Genomic DNA, 18,612 nt, shown 5'->3' with positions numbered 1-18,612 from the left:
CCTTCCAACCTGGAACAGCCTGGCCTTCTTTCACCTAAGTACAAAATAACCTCATATTGTAGTTTATGTACTGGGGGGAAGAGAGACATTCTCTGTTACTTGCAGCTGAATCCAGTTCCTAGCTAATATATGTACTAATTTAAGCTGTCTTCTTTTAAGTCATTAAAAAGAAATCCCAGATAATAGGTATATTTGGGTCAGCTTCAATCTGAGGTCATAATCAATGGTTTTAAATGACTGACCTTTGGAAAAGGCTTCAACTTCTTTGTTTCACGAAGTTGCCTAGGAATGATCCAGTGAATCTATTTGTGAAATGCTATCTTGATATCCTTACCCAATAGCCTTTTTCTCCCCCTCAAACCAGACATTCCACTAGTGATTACAATTTTGGTTTTCCACAAGAAGTATTTTTAAAATTAAATAAGTAATTTTCCATTTGAAAATGTTTTATTTCCTTCAGAGGTTTACAAAAAGTTCTTTGTAAATTTTATTGAAACAATTTAGCAAATACTTCAAGCCAAGTTATGTTAGAAACACCTGCATTTTCATCCAACTGTATAATAAACCTCCCACTTTGTGTAATGTTCTAATCTTATTTCAACACTTTAGCTATGTTTTCTGTCAGTATTTGCTGACAAAATGAATTTATTTTGTCACCATTATGCTTTCTGTATAATATTTAAGCCATTTAAACCACAGCAAAAAGAACACATTTTCCCAATCATATGTGTTTAGTTTTTTATTATTAAACCTCACAAGAGGCTTATAAACATTTATTGTTAACTTTGGTAAATTTTTCAAAGTCCTGGATTGATTATCACATGATTTTAAACATGACTTGAAAAACGGTTGATGATTTATATTGGCTTTAAACTGCCATTATCTAATATCTTAAAGCACTTAGGGTGAGGCTCTTTATTAATAAAGGTGGAAGCAAATTAATATATCAAATAGTGTTCTTGACAATTTTGAATTTTGGTGGTAAATTTCCTATTAAATCAGATCGGTTTATATTTGTTTTCATTTCATTAATGTGTCTATTCACTAATGTGCTAGTACAAGTTAAGAAGAAGTGCCAGCTCTATCATTTTCTTACGGTTGATAGGTGACTGCATTGTTAATATTATCTAGATTTATTGCAAGAAACTTAAGCCACGTGGCTATTCTATGAGGAGTAGATTAGTGAAAACTAGACAACAGCCATAAATTCAATTATTGCTGAAAGCAAAAGAATGAGTCAGGGAACCACTGTAGACTCCTACATGTTGTGGATTCTCACTTTTCTCTAGGATACCTTCGCATTACTAGGTGTGACACACAATCATCTGCCTTATTGATTCAGAATGCTATTATCAATTTGTATACATTAGTAAAGCTTCATTTCTTTATTTATTACATCAAAAGAAATATAAACAGAAGTTCTAATACTGTAGTCCCACAAAACAGATTGTCTTACACTGTTTTGCAGACCACTGCTGTGTCAGCCAGGTAGTCACAAAACACATTGAAGTCTCAGTGGCTTAACTCAGCAGTTTTGCTGCTTGCTCATTCAAAGTCAGCTGTAGGTCACTGTCTCTCTAAAGCAACTATTCTCCACTAGGTGCCTCAGCAATTCTGGATGAGAGAAATTCCATCACCCTATAATATCTGAAATAGTCTGTCGATTCTCCAGAGAAAGAGTAAGATTGGGAGACTGAAGAGTTATGCATGAGGTTTTCACTGCCTCAGGCTGAAAGTGGCATACATCTATCCACTTGATTTCTTTGGCCAAATCTAGCAGTTACTTGGGCTTGGTTACCTGTAAGAGGCTAGAAGGAGCCGTCTACGTTAGAAAGACTAGGATAACTAGGTATTGCTGAGCACTAGTAATTTATATCACAAAAGCAATATATAATTATGTATATTTTAATCACTAAAAATTATAAAAACATAATACATATAAACTGAAAAATTAAGAAAACAATCTATAAAATTTAATCACTCTTTAAAAAAAACTCCATGAGTTAACCTTATGGATTTTCATTTTAGTTTTTTATATCTATTTTTTATATAATTACCTATGTAAATATATGAATATGCAATATATGTAATAAAATTCTTTATCCAGGTTTTTAACATGTTGTAAACACTGTTCATGTCATTTCCTTTTCTTCGTAAACATCATTTTTAAAAGATTTTTATTAAAATATTGCTAACATACAGTATTAGTTTCAAGTATACACCACAGTCATTCAACACCAGTTATTCTATACCTAAAGAAGTGATCACCATGGTAAGTCCAGCAATCATCTGACACTGTACATTACATCACCATGACTTGTTTTATATCTGGAAATGTGAACCTCTTATTCCCCTTCCCCTGTCCCCCCCTTTTTAAATATTTTCTATTTCAGTTGACATTCAATATTATATTAGTTTCAGGTGTACAACATAGTGGTTAGACATTTATATACATTATGAAATAACTCCCCTGACTTTTCGAGTACCCACCTGACATCATACATAGTTATTACCATATTATTGACTATATTCCCTATACTTTACATCCCTGTGACTATTTCGTAACTACAAATTTGTACTTAATTCCTTCTCCTTTTTCACCTCGTCCTCCCAACCCCACTCCCCACTGGCAACCATTAGTTTGTTCCCTATGAGTTTGTTTATTTTGTTCTTTAGATTACACATATAAGTAAAATCATATGGTATTTGTCTTTCTCTGGCTTATTTCACTTAGCATACCTTCCAGGTCCATCCATGTTGTTGTAAATCGTAACAATTCATTCTTTTTTTATGACTAATATTCCATTGTATGTATGTACCACATCTTCTTTATCCAGTCATCTGTTGAGGGGCACTTAGGTTGCTTCCATATCTTGGCTATTGTAAATAATGCTACAATGAACATAGGGGTGCATATATCTCTTTTAATTAGTGTTTTGGATTTCTCTGGATAAATACCCAGGTGTGGAATTGCTGGGTCATATTTTTAATTTTTTGATGAAACTCCATACTGTTTTCCATAGTGGCCATACCAATTTGCAATCCCACCAACAGTGCATGAGGGTTCCCTTTTTTGCATATCCTTGCCAACACTTTTTTTGTTGTTGATTTATTGATAGCCATTCTGACAGGTGTGAGATGATATTTCATTGTGATTTTAATTCGCACTTCCCTAATCGGTGAGATTGAGCATTGTTTCATATGTCTATTGGCCATCTGCATTGTCCTCTTTGGAGGAATATCTATTCTGTCCGTTTTTTAATTGGATTGTTAGTTTTTTTAGTGTTAAGTTGTATTGAGTTCTTTATAAATTTTGGATATTAGCCCTTTATCAGATGTATCATTGGCAAATTATCTTCTCCCATTCAGTTGGCTGTTTCCATTTTCTTAATGGTTTCCTTTGCTGTGCAAAAACTTTTTAGTTTGATTTAGTCCCATTTGTTTTCTTTTCTTTTGATTTGCTTGTCCAATGCAACATATCAGAAACAACATTACTAAGAGCAATGTCAGAGAGTTTACTACCTACATTTTCTTCTAGAAGTTTTGGGCTTTGGGTTTTGTAAGTCTTTAATCCATTTTGAGTTTATTCTTGCATATGAGGTAAGAAGGTGATCCAGTTTCATTTTTTGTATGTGTCTGTCCAGTTTTCCCTACACTATTGAATAGACTATCTTTACCCGATTGTATATTTTTGCTTTCTTTGTCACAGATTAATTGACTATATAGACATGGGTTTATTTCTGGGCTCTCTATTCTGTTCCATTAATCTATGTGTCTGTTTTTATGCCAGGACCATGCTGTTTCATTACTATAACCTTAGAGTATAGTTTGATAATAGGTATCATGATACCTCCAACTTTGGTTTTCTTTCTCAAAATTGCTGTGGCTATTCGGAGTCTTTTACATTCCACATAAATTTTAGGAATATATTTTCTAGTTGTGTGAAAAATGCTATTGGTATTTTGATAGGAATTGCATTGAATGTATAGATTGCTTTGAATAATATGGACATTTTTAACAATGTCAATTCTTTCTATCCATGAGCATGGTACATGCTTCCAGTTTTTTGTATCTTCTTTAATGGCTTACAATTTTCTGAGTACAGTCTTTTACCTCTTTGGTTAAATTTATTTCTAGGTCTTTTTTTTTTCTTTGATGCAATTGTAAATGGGAGTCTATAAACATCATTTTTAATGGCTACAAACTATTTCATCATCTGATTACACATACTTTTGGGAAACATTTCCTTTATTTTGGATATTCAGGATATACTTTCACTAAAATAAATAGCATTGTGGTGTTTATAATAAATAGTAGAGCCATTTCTATACTTTAAATAATTGCCTTGTAATAAATTCTTAAATACAGGACTGCTAACCAGAAGACAAAAATATATCTACATCTCTTAACGGACAGTTGGCAAACTATTTTACAAAAAGAGCTAGTTTCAAGTTGCAAAGCTACCCGTAATGTAAGGCTATATTCTTCTACCTGTAGTCTATTTGGCATTATTACTATTTTTGTTGATTACATAAGCAGAAAGTGGTCTTAACTTGCATTACTCATTAATACTGAGTTTGTATATTTTCCCGTTTATTATTTTTATTCCGTCTTGTAAATTATGTTTTTGCCACTGACTAAATTTTTAAATTTGTTTGAATCTCTTATAATAAAGATGTTAGCTCTTTCCTGCATGAATTTGCTTTATTTTTGTTGGCCTACTTCTTAGCTTTTATGTTTTGGTTAATTTACCACACATAAGTTTCTAATTTTTATGTAGCCACATTTGGTGAGGTTTTCCATTGAAATTCTTACCACTGTTCCTAAAATTAGAGATTTAATCTCTAGAGATTAAAAAAAAAGTCAGTTGTATTTTTTGTTTCTAAAAAAATAATAAATTCTTTTAATTTACTTGAAAACAAGGTAATTTTGGTATGCGGTATGTGACTCTAAAATCATATTATAGAAATAATTAGAAACAATTAGAAAATTGTTACCTATACTATTAATTAAATAATCCTTCTCTATTCTACTCATGTGATGCCACCTCTATAATTTTAACCATGGTTACCAAACTCTATGCCAAGGGTTTTGTTGGATACGTTGAAAACTACTAGCTTATGGTGGTTTATGGTTTCAACAGTAGGTAAGACTATATTCTTTTCAATGATGTCATATCTTTACAGAACTGGTTTTTGTGTAGATGTTGTGATAAAAAGCAATTATTGTGTTCAAATCAATGTGAAACAGGAAATAAGGATGGCACTGTTCAATCTGATGCCAAGGTTTGAGAAGTTGAGCAGTGGTCAATAGGTACACACATCCCATTAGTAAGCAACTGTGGTTATTTAAGAATAAAATAAAAATACTTTTTCTTTCAATTATGAGTATTTCTTTTAAATGGTTAAGTGGTTAGGACCTGTGCAGAAAAGAGTTAACATATGGTAGACCTTTGAAAGGCCTAATTATAAGGTTGGCCCTGGACTAGTGTGTAGGAACTTGGATTTGGGGACGGTTTCCATCATTCCCTAAATGATAAAGGTGGCTCAATGTGCCTAAGCGGTTTATATAAACAAGGTGGTTTATGTTGAACATCTTCTTTTTCTTTGGGAGTCTAGAATTTGGCACATACCAAGCAGAGGGTACTTGTGTGACCAGCTCACAATAAAAATCCTAGACACTGAGCCTCTAAATGAGCTACCATAGTAGACAACATTTTACATGTGTTGCTACAGCTCCTTCCTGGGACAATTAAACATGCCTTGTGTGATTCTCATGGGAGAGGACACCTTGGAAGCTTGTAACTGGTTTCCCCTAGACTTTTCCCATGAGCTTTTTCTCTGCTTATTTTGCTACATATTCTTCTGTTTTAATAAATCTTAGCCATAAGTAGGACTACCTGCTGAGTCTTTCCAGCAAATCATAATACCTGGAGATATCTTAGGGACCCCCGACACAGGACATAACTACTTAATAAATACAACTTTAGGTATTTCTTTTGGAGTGAGATATCAAAGGTGCTGTGAACTGAGACAGTCTGGCTAGTTCTGATATCTTTCTTATACCAGTACCCTGTCAATTATAAAAGATTTTAAATATGCCTTAAGTTTAGTAATTACTATATTCTTTTTTAGATTTTTCATGTATATTCTTGCCTGCTTATTCTTTCAGATTAACTTTAATCTGGAAAAAGGCCAGGACAAGGGGAAAACCTCCCTCCTTTTTAAGACTGATTGGAAATTCATTAATTACATGAATTAATTTTGATATGGGAAAAATCAATACCTTTCTATATTGAATATTCTCATTCATGCACATGATGTATTTCATCATTTAGTCAATTCGCCTTGTGCATATCAATCAGAATTTTTATGCGAGAAGTAAACAAAGATTTAGGGTCCAACCAGCTCATTTCAGTTTAAGGAAACCTGAAGATAGATTTACAACTACTTTGTGGCACAATAAGTACTAAAATCCTGGTCTCTTAATTTCCAGTCCAACTACCTTTGTACTATGCAAAATCAAACCTCTATGTCTGCAGCAATTTATCTAAACTCATTAAACACCCTACAATCCACAGGTGTGCTAGGCACTGAACGGGAGCAAAATATGCTCTTAGACCTAAGCAGCTCATTTGTCTTACCTGATGAATGAACTCTTCTCTTTGGTCCATTATTATTTTATGAGGAGGTCCATATAAGAAAAATATATTGACAATAGCTTTTGAAATTTCTGACGCTGAAACATCACATAGAGGCAAAATCACAACCCATTTTGTGAACAAATCTGTCATAACTATAGCATATACATGACTTCTGTTGCTTGCATGAAATGGGCCCATCAGATCAACAGTAACAATACTCCACGGATTTTCCACCTTGAGAAGGTGCTGTTTAGGTGCTAGGATAACTGTATTTTTTGCCACTTGACAATGCTGACAAGCATATACCTACAAAACAGGCACACAATAAAAAAAGACGGACAAATGTTAATATATTCAACATAACAAAAGCAGTCTTATAAATCTGAACTTTAAAATTGTTAGTAGGTAATTTGTGTTTTAAAGAAGAAAATTTTGGACTATTCTAGAACATAATAAAAACTCCTCTTTAGGATACTAAGCAAGCATCAATTGCTACTGCTATTCAATGACCATCTTAAGGAGGCTTACATGGAACATAATTCTGGTTTACAATCAACAAATATTTATTAAGTGAATAGATCTTTAAAACAAGTTTGCTCTAATTTTTAAATCATATATAAAAATTCCTATAAGAAAAGATTTTTTCTTTCAAAGTTACCACTCTAATAAGTTCATTCTTTCATCTAAATAAATATTTATTATACATAATTTTATTCAAACAGTATTTATAGATACCAGAAATTCTGTTAGGTTCTGAGAAAAGAGAATGGACAGAAATAAAGCTCATGCTGTCATGGGGCTTTCATCTGAATGAGATGAAGTCAATCGATCAACTTATGGATGGTGCCATTGCTCCATATTTCTGGAATTCCACTTTGGAAACTACTTTCAAACCTACTCCTGAACAAAATTTTTAAAACTATCTTGTTACATTATAGTTACTTTTGATCAAAAATTTTATTTTCCAACTTACGCACAAATAACCTCTGGTTATTTCCAAAAATCATTTCCATTCTCAAAAGACAAAGATTTGACAAAGGTTTCCTCAAATGTTTGTAAAGGAATTTGTAGCAGATTCTAAAGGCAAATACAAATATTGAGGTCTTTGGAATACCTTCACTGACTCATAAACTGATAACTCACAAGTGATACTTTGTTAAATGTTGGTTTAATTTTTTATGCCTGAAATGACAGTCTTTTTGATGCACTATTATAATTATTAAAGGGATCTCACATACATACCAAGGAATTCCTACCATTTGTAAATAGAGTATACTAGGAAGAGTAGAGATCAGTTGATCTACCAGCAAGTATCCCAGAATCCCTAGGTGAATTTTCTATTATAAGAAGTTGAAGGTCCTAGTGGGTTATAAAATTATAAAAGTCAGACTAATTTCATTATCTTTACAACTCGATTTTGCATTTAGTTGCTTTTGGGTTTCTTCCGTATTTGACATTTTCTGTCAATAGGCACAAAAGATGAAAGCACACACACTGGGCCTGACTTACGAACATATTCACCACTCAAGAAAAGACTGGATGACTACTATCCAAGAGGTAATGATTTAGTCAAAGGAATTTCGGCTCTATTTATATTCTGCTTGTACAAAAGAGTTCAATGACGAAAATCTGGTTCTAAACAAACAAATAAAAAAATCTATCTAAATATAATGTTTAAATAGTGCTTTTTTATCTAGTTCAAATTATACTTTAGTGATTTTAAAGAATTTTGAAGGGAAATAAAACTCCCTTTAAATGTTTTTGTACAGAAACTACCCACACAAAAAGTACGTAATGAGAAGGGCTACTAAGAGTAAATCTAGAGCAATAATGAATTTTGGATATCTATTACAAACACATTATTCAAAATATTTTAAATACATAAGCCATACCCACTGTTTGACATCATTGGTCACAGCAGTCCAATAGTAATTGGATTCCACTAGAGTAAGGGTTCTGGATATGCCATGATGGGCTCCAGTGTCATTTTCATGGCATTCTCTTAGGACTTTCTTTTTTTCTTCTTCTGAAACAATTACCAAACGATTTTGTTTTCTGTCTTTTCCAACATAAAACAGCTTTTTTTCTGGAATAAACGATACCAAAAAGATATAATTGCAATGTTTGGAGATCTATATTGTTTTAAGATAATCATAGCTTTTATCTTTAAACCATGGTGGGTGTTTAACAGCTTTTTCCTTCTAAGACAGAATATTTATTTGTAATGAGATTAGCATTCAATCTGAAAGGTCCTCAGCCGTTACATCTACTAGATACATAAGAGGAACACTAGCAGCTATAATTTTGTATCTAGCAATACAGGTAAAGCTAGTTAGTTCAGCAAAGCACATGATAACTATGGGAGTATGAAATTATCTTTCCATGCGAGTACTCAAACTAGAAAAATACTTGTAGGCACCTCCTAAAAATGGCATGAATTGGCAAATGAATTGTAGATAAGCAACCTCAGGAACAGAATTTTCCGAAACAGTATTTTATCATAATTGCATTTTTATAAGCATCCATCTCTCCTAAGTTTCTGGATTTGAGTAGGAGGTAGGGTTGGTAAAGCCAGAAAGTGGGAGAACCTTAATTCTGAGATAGTTCTCTGTTTTCCTCTAGGGGACAGACACCTGAGAACAATCTACAGCTAGGAAGCAACCAGGGCCGGGAGAAAATCACTGCCTCTCCAGTGTGGATAAGGTAACTGTTCAAACTCCAGAACAGAGCATTAAGCTACTAATGTGCTTAATTAAGCACATGCTGCATGGAACAGTCCTTACTTGAATTAGAAGGTAAGCAACCTGAGGGCAGGAACTTTATCATATTCATCAATGTATCCCAAATAACTAAAATGTGATTTGCACAAAGTAGGAACTTGGTAAACATTTATTGCATAAATGATTAAATAAATTAATCAATGAATATTCACTTTAGGCTAAGAGGTAATAGATATGCCTATTCTTAAGTGTTTAAGGACATTATTTGAAGGGGTATACATAAGGAGAAATGAGCAGATATTTATTTATCATCTTAGAAATTTCTTGACTTGCTTTGAGAAAAGCCTAATTCTGTACCTCCAGGCAAACCTCCCATTATTAGCACCAAAATTCATTTAATTATCTGGTGACTACTTCTTGCTTATCTCATTCAAAACTTCTCTTCCCTTCCCCTTTGGAAGAGGAGAAAGAGGTAAAAATTATTATAATCTTTCAAGATAAATATTCTATCACCTTTCAAATATATAATCCATTCAGGAGGATTCGGGGGTCCAAAAATAAACGTAATCCTGAAATTATTTAATGGCAGTGGGTGGGGGGGAACCACAGAAATAAATGTAATAAACACACAAGTTAACTTTGTTAACATTTTCATGTTAAGCATCAAATAAATTCTTCATTGACAGTGACATGAGTGCTTCAAAGCACACCATAAGAGTAGGAACCACCTGAGGGAAAAAGCAGGAGAGTTTAATTTAGGTAAGTTTCGTTTTTTTCATGGTATCATTTTCTGTCTATGATTTTAAATGTTCTCATCATTTACTGGCCTTCAGGTAGCTTCAGTGTGGTTTTTACCTTAGCTTTTGAATGAGTGGCATCATCAATTCAACTGGTAACTGTTTAGCAACAACCAGTTACTGCAGAAATTCTCAGGATTCCACAAAGAACCCATATGTAGAGCGTCTATATTAATTTTACATTCAAGATTCGGGGCCTTCCTTTTACCTTTGAAGACAAATTTTTTGGCCGCTCTTCTTATGCCACTTCTCTCACTTGGCAGTGTAGTTGGATGATATTCACCAGTTCGTTTATAATATGCAATCTGTTTAAGATGAAGTTCACCATTTTTCCCACTACGCACCATTGTGAACCTAGGTAAAAGGTATTTAAAGGTTTAATTTAAATGATAAGCTAATTCAGTTGCTATTTCAGTTGAGGCTTCTGTCGTATTTCTGCTTACATATGGATTGAACATTCCCGGAATATTATCTATGACAGAGATAACTAACACAGAAAAGGAACAATGTGATGTATATGAACTAAAATATTCCAATGCTATTTTTGAGATACATCATGACAAATTATCTTGTCTCTTTCCACGTGATAAGAAATGCTGGAAATTTTCCACATACTGGGAAAAAAGGAAATGAACAAGTATACTTCAAAAAGTTTGTTTAAAGTCTCTCATTATCATTAATTGAAGTGTTACTTATATAGGATGGTTCTGTTATTAGACATTTAAATAAATGTTAGCTTATAAGGAGAGAAATATAGTTCGTTATTACTTCTAAATATATTCATGGTCATTGCAAAATGCAAAAAAACACATTCAAATCATTTATGAGAACGATATATTTTAGAAATGTTCAAATGATAACTGACAGAAAAGATCTTTAGCTATTCTAGGTCACATACACTCTTCTGAACTACATACATGTAAGCTGCTTTTTTTAAACAGAAATGATTTTTGGTCCTGTGTATACCTTCTCTACATTATAAACAGAAATGATTTTTGAACCTTTGTTTTGGCTGCACTATCCAAAACAAAGCAAAATGTCTCTATTTTAAACCCCAAATAATATGGGAAACCACTACAGTAAAAAGGAAAAAAACCCATATTTTTTCATGTTTTCAGTTGACAGAAACTTACCCAGTGCCGGTTATTTTATTTGCCAGCATCCCTACCCATCCAGAAGCAGTTTGACCTTTCTCTCCCTGCCACTGTGCCCTAGGAGACTGACCCTTACAGACTGCAGTTATAGTTTTCTATTCCACGAAGTCCGTTCTGCACCAATATGATAGACTAAGGTGGAGAGATAGAAAGGTCAGGACCAGTCAGATAAGGGACTATTGCATAATTAAAGCAAGAAATGATAAAATTCTGAGTCAAAGCAGTGTCAGTGGAAATGGATAGACACATTTTGTAAGAACTGTGACTGACTGGATGTGTGGAGTGAATAAAACCTGTCTGGGATCACTTCTGAAGTTCTGGCTTAGGGAGAAAGATGATAGTATTGAACGTGTTGTATTCAGCTCATGGATGAACTGAGCATGGGTGGTAGATGAAGTTAAGGCAGGGGAAGAAGGATTTCATGGAAAGTGCACTGAGTGAGAAGAGGAGTAGATATATCCTTATCTTTTAACATTCACATTAATGAGTTCACTCATCTATGAATCCTTCCTGACCACATCTATTTCCTCTCAGGTAGAACTGGGCACACCTTCCTTGGTACACCCACAATGCATATACCAACTTTTATAAACTCTGCAACACTTCATTGAACTTACTAGTATACATATTTCTCTCCTAAATATATTGTAAATCCCCCAGGGACATGAGAATAGCCAGAGAAATAGGAAAAAAGCCAGAAGAGGTTCTAGTCATAGAAGCATATGGAATAAAGAGTTCTTAAGTGCCAAGTAGAGGAGAAATTAAGTGATATCAGAAGTAAAATGTGTCTAGTGGTTTTGGCAATAGTTACAGTAGAGGGGGGCAGGTAGAAACCAGACCGCAACCACCTAAGGAATAAATGGACATTGAGTAAGTGAATTTAGTAATCTTAAATTTTGTTATGAAGGCAAGTAACTACAAGACAGTTGCTAGAGAAAAATATGAGGTTCATTCACCGATCGAAAAAATATTGGGCACCTGCTATGGTATGTGTCACACACAACCCTGGATATACAATAATGAACAAGATATATATCCTACTGACTCTTATGGAGTTTACATTCTATTAGGGTTAAGAGATTGTTTTGACATCCATGTTCATGGCAGCATTATTCACAATAGCCAAAAGGTGGAAGCAACCCAATTTTCCATTGCTGGATGAATGGATAAACAAAACAGGATATATGCATACAATGGAATAATTTTTCAGCCTTAAAAAGGAAGGAAATTCTGACATATACTAAAACATGGATGAACCTTGAGGGCATTATGCTATGTGACATAAGCCTGTTACAAAAACACAAATACTATGATTCTACACATATAAGGTTAAAGTTATAGAGACAGAAAATAGAATGGTGGTTGTTGGGGTGGGAGTTGGGAGTAATGGGGGAGTAATTGTTTAAAGGGTACAGAGTTTCAGTTATGCAAGGAAAAAAAGAGTTCCGGAGATGGATGGTGATGATGGTTGCACAAGAATGTAAATGTACTTAATGCCACTAAACAGTACACTTTAAAATAGTTAAGATGACAAAGATGTCATATAGGACTTTCATAGCTAAAGAAGAGAAGTCAATAGCTGGCTCCAAAGCTTCCCAGGATAGGTGGACTCTCTTGTTAGGGTCTAATGCAGCTGGTGAAGGCAGCGGACTTTAAGGTGAAGCCAATGCTCATATACCATTCCAAAAATCCTAGAATACATAAGAATTACCATGTTTCCCTGAAAATAAGACCTAGCCAGATAATCAGCTCTAATGCATCTTTTGGAGCAAAAATTAACATAAGACCCGGTATTATGCTATATTACATAAGATCGGTCTTATAATAAAACAAGAACGCTGATTGTCTGGCTAGGTCTTATTTTTGGGGAAACACGGTATACTAAATCTACTGTGCCTGCATTATATAAGTGGAACCACAAAGCCTGGATGGCAGCACATCTTTTTACAACATGGGTTTCCTGAATATTTTTAGCCCACTGTTGATACCTACTGCTCAAAAAGAAAAAAAGAAAAAAAAAATTCTTACTTTTTTTTTTTTTACAAAGATTACTGCTCCTTGACAATGCACCTGGTCACCCAAGAACTCTGATGAAGACGTACAATGAGATTAATGTTGTTTTCATGCCTGCTAACGCAACATCCATTCTGCAGCCCATAGATCAAAAAGTAATTTCAACCTTCAAGTCTTATTACGGGCATTTGCCACTTAACAACGGGGACAGTTCTGAGAAATACATTGTTCATCGTTATGCTAACATCATAGAGCGCACTTACAGCAACCTGGATGATATAGTCTACTACACACCTAAGCTACATGGGATAGCCTTTTGCTTCTAGGCTACAAGCCTATACAGCATGTTACCATGTAAAACAAGATTAAATGAAGCACAAGAGAAAACGATGCAACCAAGAAATGCAGTAAACACAAATGTATGAGGCTGCTGCTGGTGCAACATGGCATACTATTTAACAGTAAACATTTTTTATATAAGTAGAAAGCATATACTCTAAAATAACAATAAAAAGTATAGTATAGTAAATATATAGACCAGTGATATAATCATTTATTATCATTATCAAGTATTATATACTGTACATAATTGTATGTGCTATACTTTTATATGACTAGCAGTGCAGTTTTGTTCACACCAGCATCACCATAAACATGTGAGTAATGTGTTGCACTAGAATATCAAGATGGCTGCAATGTCATTAGGCAACAGGAATTTTTCAGCTCCATTATAATCTTATGGGACCACTGTCATATGTAGTCCATCGTTGACCAAAAAGTCATTTTGCGGCACATGACTATTATTTAAAAAATATACAAGGTGTGATCAAACAATACAGTAAATGTTTAAAATAAAAAAAATTATTTCAGTAAAAGACACTTTGCCATTAATTCCTCTCAAAATACTCCTCTTCACTTCGAACACACTTATCCCATCGTTGTGCCATTTTCTGAAGCAGTTCTGGAAGTCCTCTTTCGTGTCTTTAGTTCTTTAGTTGTGCTGTCGTGGCTGCCTCGATGTCCTGAATCATTTTGACTTTGGGGAAGAGCCAGAATTCGCACAATGCCAGATCCAGTGAATAAGGTGGATGAGGACACACTGTAATGTTTTTATTTGACAGAAACTGCCGTACCAAAAGCGATGTGTGACACGGGAACATTGTCATGATAGAGGATGATTTTAGGCACACTTTAAAACACACCTTCTCTCAACCAAAGCTTACACCCAACTGATTGCACCAAATAAGTTGAAACTTGTCACACGCTGTTACTAAGGTTCAACACATTGCTTCCCATATCAAAGATCCCTGCCTTTCTATTGGATGGCACTTGGCAGCAGCATTCATCATATGTTTTGATCACAATGGAAAACGCTCCATGTCACACATCGCTTCTGGTACAGCAATTTCTGGTAAATAAAAACATTATGGTGAGTCCTCATCCACCTTATTCAGTGGATCTGGCACCATGAGACTTCTGACTCTTCCCAAAGTCAAAATGACCATGAAAGGTAAACATTTTGAATGGATTTAGGTACACCCAGGCAGCCACAACAGCACAACTAAAGACATGAAAGTCTTCCAGAACTGCTTCAGAAAGTGGTAAAAATGATGGGATAAGTGTGTTTGAAGTGAGAGGGAGTATTTGAGAGGGATTAATGGCAATGTGTCTTTTACTATAATACATTTTTTAAATTTAAACATTCACCATATTTTTTCTCATCACACCTCATATTTCGTAAGACTATAGGTGCCACAGTGATTCCACTGATGGATCTGAGTAAACTGAAAACCTTCTGGAAAGGATTCATCATTCTAGATGCCATTAAGAACATTCTTGATTTGTATGAAGAAGTAAAAATGTAAATATTAACAGGTATTTGAAGAAGCTGATGCTAGCCCTCAGGTATGACTTTGAGGGGTTCCAGGCTTCAGTGGAGGACGTAACTGAAGATATGGTGAAAATAGCAAGAGAACTAGAATTAGAAGTGGAGCCTGAAGATGTCTCTGATTTGCTACAATCTTATGATAAAATTTTAACAGATGAGGAGTTGCTTCTTATGGATGAGCAAAGAAAGTGATTTCTTGAGATAGAATCTATTCCTGGTAAAGATGCTGTGAAGACCATTGAAATGACAAAGAATTAAGAATATTACATAAACTTAGTGCATAAAGCAGTGGCAGGGTTTAAGTGGAATTAAACTCCAATTTTGAAAGAAGTTCTATTGTGGGTAAATACTATCAAATAGCATCCCATGCTACAGAGAAATTGTTCATGAAAGGAAGAGCCCATTGATGCAGAAAACTTCACTGTTGTCTCATTTTAAGAAACTGCCACAGCCACCCCAACCTTCAGCAACCACCACCCTAAATCAGTCAACAGCCATCAACCTCGAGGCAAGACTCTCCGCCAGCAAAAAGTGTATGAATTGTTGTAGGCTCAGATGATGGCTAGCATTTTTTAGCAATAAAGAATTTTTTATTAAAGTATGTACATTTTTTTTAGACATAGTGCTATTGCACTTACTAGACTACAGTATAGTATAATCATAACTTTTACATGTACTGAGAAACCAAAAAAGTTATGTGACTTACTTTATTATAATGATTCACTTTACTGTTGTGGTCTGGAACTGAACCTGCAATACCTCCGAGGTATGTCTGTAGTAATCACAACTGTGCGGTATTGGCAAAATGATAGCCATTGGCCTATGGAACAGAATAGAGTGTCCAGAAACAGAGCTACACAGCAATAATAAATTGATTTTTTTTTAAAGCGCCAAGGGAATTCAATATAGAATGAATAATATTTATAAGAAATGATGCTGGAACAACATCCATGTGAGAAAAGATAAACCTCTACACATACCTTGCACCATCTGTAAAAATTAACTCAGGATGGGTCATAGACTTAAATGTAAAACCTGAAACTGTAGAACTTCCAGAAGATAACAAAAAAGAAAATCTTTGTGAGCATAGGTTCTCAGATAGCAAACAAAAATAACCATCCATTAAAGAAACAAATAAAAAAATTTGTTCTTATAAAGATACTATTAAGAAAATAAAAAGAGAAATCACAGTTGGGAGAAAATATCTGCAGTCCATATATATAATAAAGAACTTGTATCCAGAATTTATAAAGAATTCTCAAAGCTCAACAATAAGAAAACAAACAATCCAATTTAAAAAATGGGCAAAAGATTTGAGCAGACACTTTATGAAAGATATGGGTGGCAAATAAACACATGAAACATACTCAACACCATTAGACAATGAAAAATGCAAATTAAAACTATTATAAGATACCACTACAAAGCCACCTAAATGGCAAACAACATCAAAACAAACCTACAATACTAAGTACTGCCAAGGATGCAGATCATTGTTGATGAGAATACAAAATAACGTAAACATTCTAGAAAACAGTTTTAACCCAAGAGACATGAAGGTATACATCCACACAAAAATCTATATGTGAATGTTTCTAGAAGCTTTATTCATAAGAGCCCAAACCTGAAAACAATCCAAATGTTTATCAACTGGTGAATGGATAAACAAATTGTGGTAGATCCACACAGTGGGATACTACTCAACATTGATAGTGAATAAACTATGAATATACCTAACAATATGGATGAATCTCAAAATCACTGTGCTAAGTGAAAGAAGCCAGACACAAAAGGCAACATATTATATGCTACAATTTATACGATACGTGGAAAAATCAAAACTATAGGGAGAGAAAATATTTTTTTTTTTAAATTCAAAGAAAATTTTAAACAACTACAGGAGCAATTTTTAAAAATAATTGCAAACATTTATGAGGTACTTTATTGTGGTGATCCTCACAACATCCTCTGGAGTAGATACTAGTTTTATATCCATCTTATAGACAAGAAAATGGAGATCAGAGAGATTATCCAGTTTACTCAAGGCAACCGTTAGTGAGTGCAATGTGCTGACATTTGAACCTTGGTCTCTGTTGCTTCAAATTTCATGTTGTTTTTTTCCCCCTGCTACACTAGTAATTATCTGTCATCCTCAGCTTTCATACTTGGTTCAGGCCTCTGCTAAAAAAGTTATAATGTGATTTTGTAATAAAAAATTTAGATTATAAATAAGAAATAAGAAGGTCTTATTAATTCTTAATGTTTACATTGTTTCACACAGTGGGACACAGTGGACATTCAACCATCTGTGAATGAATAAAGAATTACCTGCATTTCCTGACAGGAGAGGTATCACTGAATTAAGAGGGCACACATTCCAAGGTAACTATTATTTCACTTGGTGAAAACATTATTTCACTTGCATATATATGGCACTGCAAATAGGGTGTGCCTAAGAAGGTAAGGCTTTTACCCTAGGAGTCAATTTCTAATGTGTGCATTACCTCAATATCCATATTTGGAAAAAGAACATAATACTTATCCCTCCTTTTTCATAATTATGTGGATCAATGAGATAACAGATTTCAAAAGTCCTTTGCAAATGGTAAATCAATATATAACTATTGTTAAAATATTTATATGTTATCATCCATATCAAGCTGTTCAAAGTAACAGAGAAACCTTTTTCTCAAAATCTTTATTTACAAGAAAAAGATTTTAAAATCTCATTCCTTTCGTTAATGGCGTTTAATGTTTTCTAGCAATGTTTATAATGTTTTACTCACAATGAAACTCAGAAGACTAAACAGTTGTATATTTTATAAAGAGATTATGGTCTAATGGGAAAGCTTCTACTTCTACCAGTAAAGACAGACGACAAGGACAAACAGAAAATGCATAAGAAACAAAAATAAGTTCACGAAATGTAGTATTTTAAGTAATATGGTTAAAAGTTTGCTGCTAACATTTGGTATTTACATAGAGCAATAACGTATTTTTCAAAGTATATTCACCATTTAGTCCCCAGAAACCATCCATTTGATGAGTTAATGAGAAAATGGCTTTAACCTGTTAAATATTCAGCACAAACATAATTTTCCAATGGCCAAATATTTCTAACCAAAATATCATATACAAGGGAGTGAGTTAAGTGGTCTGAGTTATAAAAATAATTCCCAAATCTGAAAACATTTATCCATAAAGATATATGTCCTTCGATGTTCGCTGCAGCTTTATTTACGGTGGCCAAGACATGGAAAAAACCAAAGTGTCCTTAGATAAAGAAGTTGTGGTATATATACACAATGGAATACTATTCTGCCATAAGAAAAGATGAAATAGTGCCATTTGAGACAACATGGATGGATCTTGAGATTATAATGCTAAGCCAAATAAA

At 33.9% G+C, this 18,612-nt stretch overlaps 1 protein-coding gene across 7 annotated transcripts in view; it reads right to left on the bottom strand.

The window, feature by feature from the left end:
• Positions 1–18,612, bottom strand: part of GIN1 (gypsy retrotransposon integrase 1) — a 35,116-nt gene that overhangs the window by 14,788 nt on the left and 1,716 nt on the right. For 3 of the 7 annotated variants that reach the window (XM_019727969.2, XM_074328640.1, XM_019727970.2), the window contains exons 2-5: positions 15,922–16,035; positions 10,369–10,514; positions 8,536–8,729; positions 6,644–6,949 (exon numbers count right to left, since the gene is read on the bottom strand). In XM_019727969.2, the coding sequence (XP_019583528.2) occupies positions 6,644–6,949; positions 8,536–8,729; positions 10,369–10,507 (639 nt within the window). In that variant the 5' untranslated portion in view covers positions 10,508–10,514; positions 15,922–16,035. Of the gene's footprint in view, positions 1–6,643; positions 6,950–7,616; positions 8,428–8,535; positions 8,730–10,368; positions 10,515–15,921; positions 16,036–18,612 lie in introns of those variants that run through there. The other 4 variants (XM_019727971.2, XM_074328639.1, XM_019727972.2 and 1 more) reach the window with 3 other exon arrangements.

Source organism: Rhinolophus sinicus, linkage group LG03, assembly GCF_036562045.2.
Source record: "Rhinolophus sinicus isolate RSC01 linkage group LG03, ASM3656204v1, whole genome shotgun sequence".
NCBI lineage: Eukaryota > Metazoa > Chordata > Mammalia > Chiroptera > Rhinolophidae > Rhinolophus > Rhinolophus sinicus.
The sequence above is the reverse complement of the archived record's forward strand: the minus strand, read 5'-3'. Positions and strand labels throughout refer to the sequence as shown.